We start from the raw sequence: 3227 nt of genomic DNA, 5'->3' as shown, positions 1-3227 counted from the left end.
GGCGTGCACCACCATGCCCAGCTAATTTTTGTATTTTTAATAGAGACAGGGTTTCACTATGTTGGCCAGGCTGGTCTCGAACTCCTGGCCTCAAGTGATCATCCCGCCTCAGCCTCCCAAAGTGCTGGGATTACAGGCATGAGTCACCGCACTCGGCCAGTGTGAATTTTTTTTTTTAACTTAACAGTTGAACAAATATTGAAAAATTAGTTTACCCACTATTATCAAGACTGTTGCAGCCCGGGCATGGTGGCTCATGCCTGTAATCAAAAATTAGCCGGGTGTGGTGGCACGTGCCTGTAGTCCCAGCTACTCGGGAGGCTGAGGCAGGAGGATCACTTGAACCCGGGGGGCGGAGGTTGCAGTGAGCTGAGATCACGCCACTGCACTCTAGCCTGGGTGACAGAATGAGACTCTGACTCAAAAAAAAAAAAAAAAAAAAAAAAAAAAAAACTGTTGTGAGACTGATACCTGCATACACTTCAGGTGACTGTATATTCTATTTCCCTCATTCTTTCATTCTCCTAGATGACTGTTTCATACCTTCTCTGTCTTCAAGCCTCTAATATTTCTCCTCATTTGCTCACTCTCAGTTCATGACCTTACTTCCTATTTTACTGAGAAAATGGAAGCAATGGGAAGAAAACTTCGACAAGTTCTTACCCCCTCTTCACCTCACCTACAGGAAGGTGTTATCCCCTCTGCAGCCACATATTCTGCCTGCCTCCTATTAATTGTGCATGACCTGTCCATGTTCCTATCTAAGGCCAGTCCCTCTACTTATACTAGGTCCCATCTCTGTTTATTTAAAAAAAAATTTTTAAGAGACAGGGTCTTGCTATGCTGCCCAGGCTGGAGTGCAGTGGCACAATCACAGCTCAAGTGATCAATTCTCCTGCCTAAACCTCCTGATAGCTGGGACTGTCGGGCACAGCTCCCATCTCCTTTGGCCAACTTAAGAGCATCAGTTCAGCAGTTCTCGCCCTTTTTCTCCTGCATCATCAAGTTTCCTCTTTTCATTGGCTCTTTCCAAATTGTATAAGCATGCATCTATGAAGTTTAAAAATACAACGTTATTTTTTTTAAAAAAGCCTCTCGATCTCACTCTCCCCACCCAAGCTACTGCTCTATATTTCTCGTTATAGAAAACTCCTCTAAAGACTTGTCTACATGTGAGTTTCTTACTGTTTCCTTCCCCTGTTTGCTTTTCAGTTGATTTGCTGAAATTGCTCTCGACAGGGTCACCAATATAACTTCTCAGTTAATAAACCCAGTGGCCAGCTGTCGGTTTTCATTTTACTTGACCAGTCAGCAGCATTTGACACAGATGCTCACCCATTCTTCCATGGAACACTTTTTTCACTTGGCCTTAAGGACACTACTCTCTTCTTATTTCCTTCCTACCTCACTGACTGCCGCTTCCCAGTCTCCGTTACTGCTTCCTTGTCTTTTCCACTTGTTAAAGGTGGAATAGCCCAGAGTTCCATCCTGGTTCCCTTCTCTTTTCTTTTCTGGTTTGTTTTGTTTGTTTGTTTGTTTGTTTTTGAGACAGGGTCTCATTCTGTTGCCCAGGCTGGAGTGCAGTGGGGCGATCATGACTCACTACAGCCTCAAACTCCCAGACTCAATTGGTCCTCCTACAGCAGCCTCTTGAGTAGCTGGGACTACAGGCACATGCCATCATGGCTGGCTAATTTTTTTTGTATTTTTTGTAGAGACGTGATCTCACCATGTTGCCCAGGCTGGTCTCAAACTCCTATGCTCAAGCGATCTTCCCACCTCAGCCTCCCAAAGTGTTGGGATTATAGCCGTGAGCCACCATGCCCAGCCCCTTCTCTTTTCTGTCTCCACATACGATTAATCTCATATAGTCTTATGATTTTAAATCTAACTGCCAATTCAGTATTTTCATTTACATATCCAATAGGCATCTCAAAGTTATATGTTCAAGTGGAAATTCCTGATCTTCTCCCTAAACGTGTTTCTCCCACAGCCTTCCTCATTTTTGTTAAAGGCAGCTTCCTCCTTCCATTTTCTTTCTTTCCTTTTTTTTTTTTTTGAGATGGAGTCTCGCTTTATTGCCCAGGCTGGAGTGCAGTGGCACAATCTCAGCTCACTGCAATCTCTACCTCCTGGATTCAAGTGATTCTTCTGTCTCAGCCTCCTGAGTAGCTGGGACTACAGGCGGGCACCACCACATCCAACTAATTTTTGTATTTTTAGTAGAGACAGGGTTTCACCACGTTGGTCAGGCTGGTCTTGAACTCCTGACCTCAAGCAATCCACCTGCCTCGGCCTCCCAAAGTGCTGGGATTACAGGCGTGAGACACTGTATCTGGCCCAATATATCTCTTAAAGATGTGTTTCAAAGTAAATTGCAGAGAATTGATTATGTTTTGAATTGGTTATTCAAGTACTTAGCACATGAAGGTTAATATTCTGTCTCAGGCGTGACCTTTGCTCTATAATTCCAAAGGACATGAGTTTGGATGATATAATAGAGTCAGCACAAGTTTTGGAATTAGGCCATCGGCAAATCACTGAAGTGACATCTCCCTGGTTTCAGTTTCCTCATCTGTGAAATGCGGATAATAATACCTCATGGTGTTATTGGTAAAGTGAAATGAAATAAGATATACAAAATGCCCAGCACTCATTAGGCAGTTAGTAATTGGTGGCTGCTATTATAGAAGGCAACGTGACTCAGGGGATAAGTAATAGCATGGGCTTTGGAGTTACATTCCTAGCTTTTTATCTTGGTGTGTGTACCTATTGGTCAGACCACGTTGGGCCAAGTCACCAAACTTATCTGAACCTCAGTTTCCTTATCTGTAAAATGGAAATGATATTACCATACATAGTCATTATAAAGATGATACATATAATACACATGAAACATATTAAGTGATCAACCCAGAGCTACTGTATTACATTAAGAATATAGACCTATGTGAATTATTTGATCATTTTCTCCCCCAGAACCCCTTTCATGGCCTGGAGGTTCTAAGAAAACATTTGTACAGTCAATAAATGACAAATGTACTTTATAGGTAACCACATCCTCCCAGATGAAGACCTGGCTGCTTTTCACTGGAGCCTCTTGGGACCAGAACATCCTCTTGCATCACTTAAGGTAATGTTTCCTATTTCTTGCCTATACAGATTAGGGGATATGAGGTTTTGATTGGAGTTTGATGGAATAATTATCTTTTTTTTTTTTTTTTTGG

At 42.5% G+C, this 3227-nt stretch overlaps 1 protein-coding gene across 1 annotated transcript in view; it reads left to right on the top strand.

Annotated features, from left to right (window-relative positions):
- Nucleotides 1-3227, top strand: part of FAM120C (family with sequence similarity 120C) — a gene marked incomplete at its 5' end in the record, with an annotated part of 150175 nt that overhangs the window by 28594 nt on the left and 118354 nt on the right. Inside the window, one exon of the mRNA XM_011946593.1 lies at nt 3051-3133. Within this exon, the coding sequence (XP_011801983.1) occupies nt 3051-3133 (83 nt within the window). The remainder of the gene's footprint in view (nt 1-3050; nt 3134-3227) is intronic.

Source organism: Colobus angolensis, unplaced genomic scaffold (genome assembly GCF_000951035.1).
Source record: "Colobus angolensis palliatus isolate OR3802 unplaced genomic scaffold, Cang.pa_1.0 Scaffold250, whole genome shotgun sequence".
Taxonomy (NCBI): domain Eukaryota; kingdom Metazoa; phylum Chordata; class Mammalia; order Primates; family Cercopithecidae; genus Colobus; species Colobus angolensis.
Note: the sequence above shows the minus strand (reverse complement) of the source record. Positions and strands in the feature narration are given on the sequence as shown.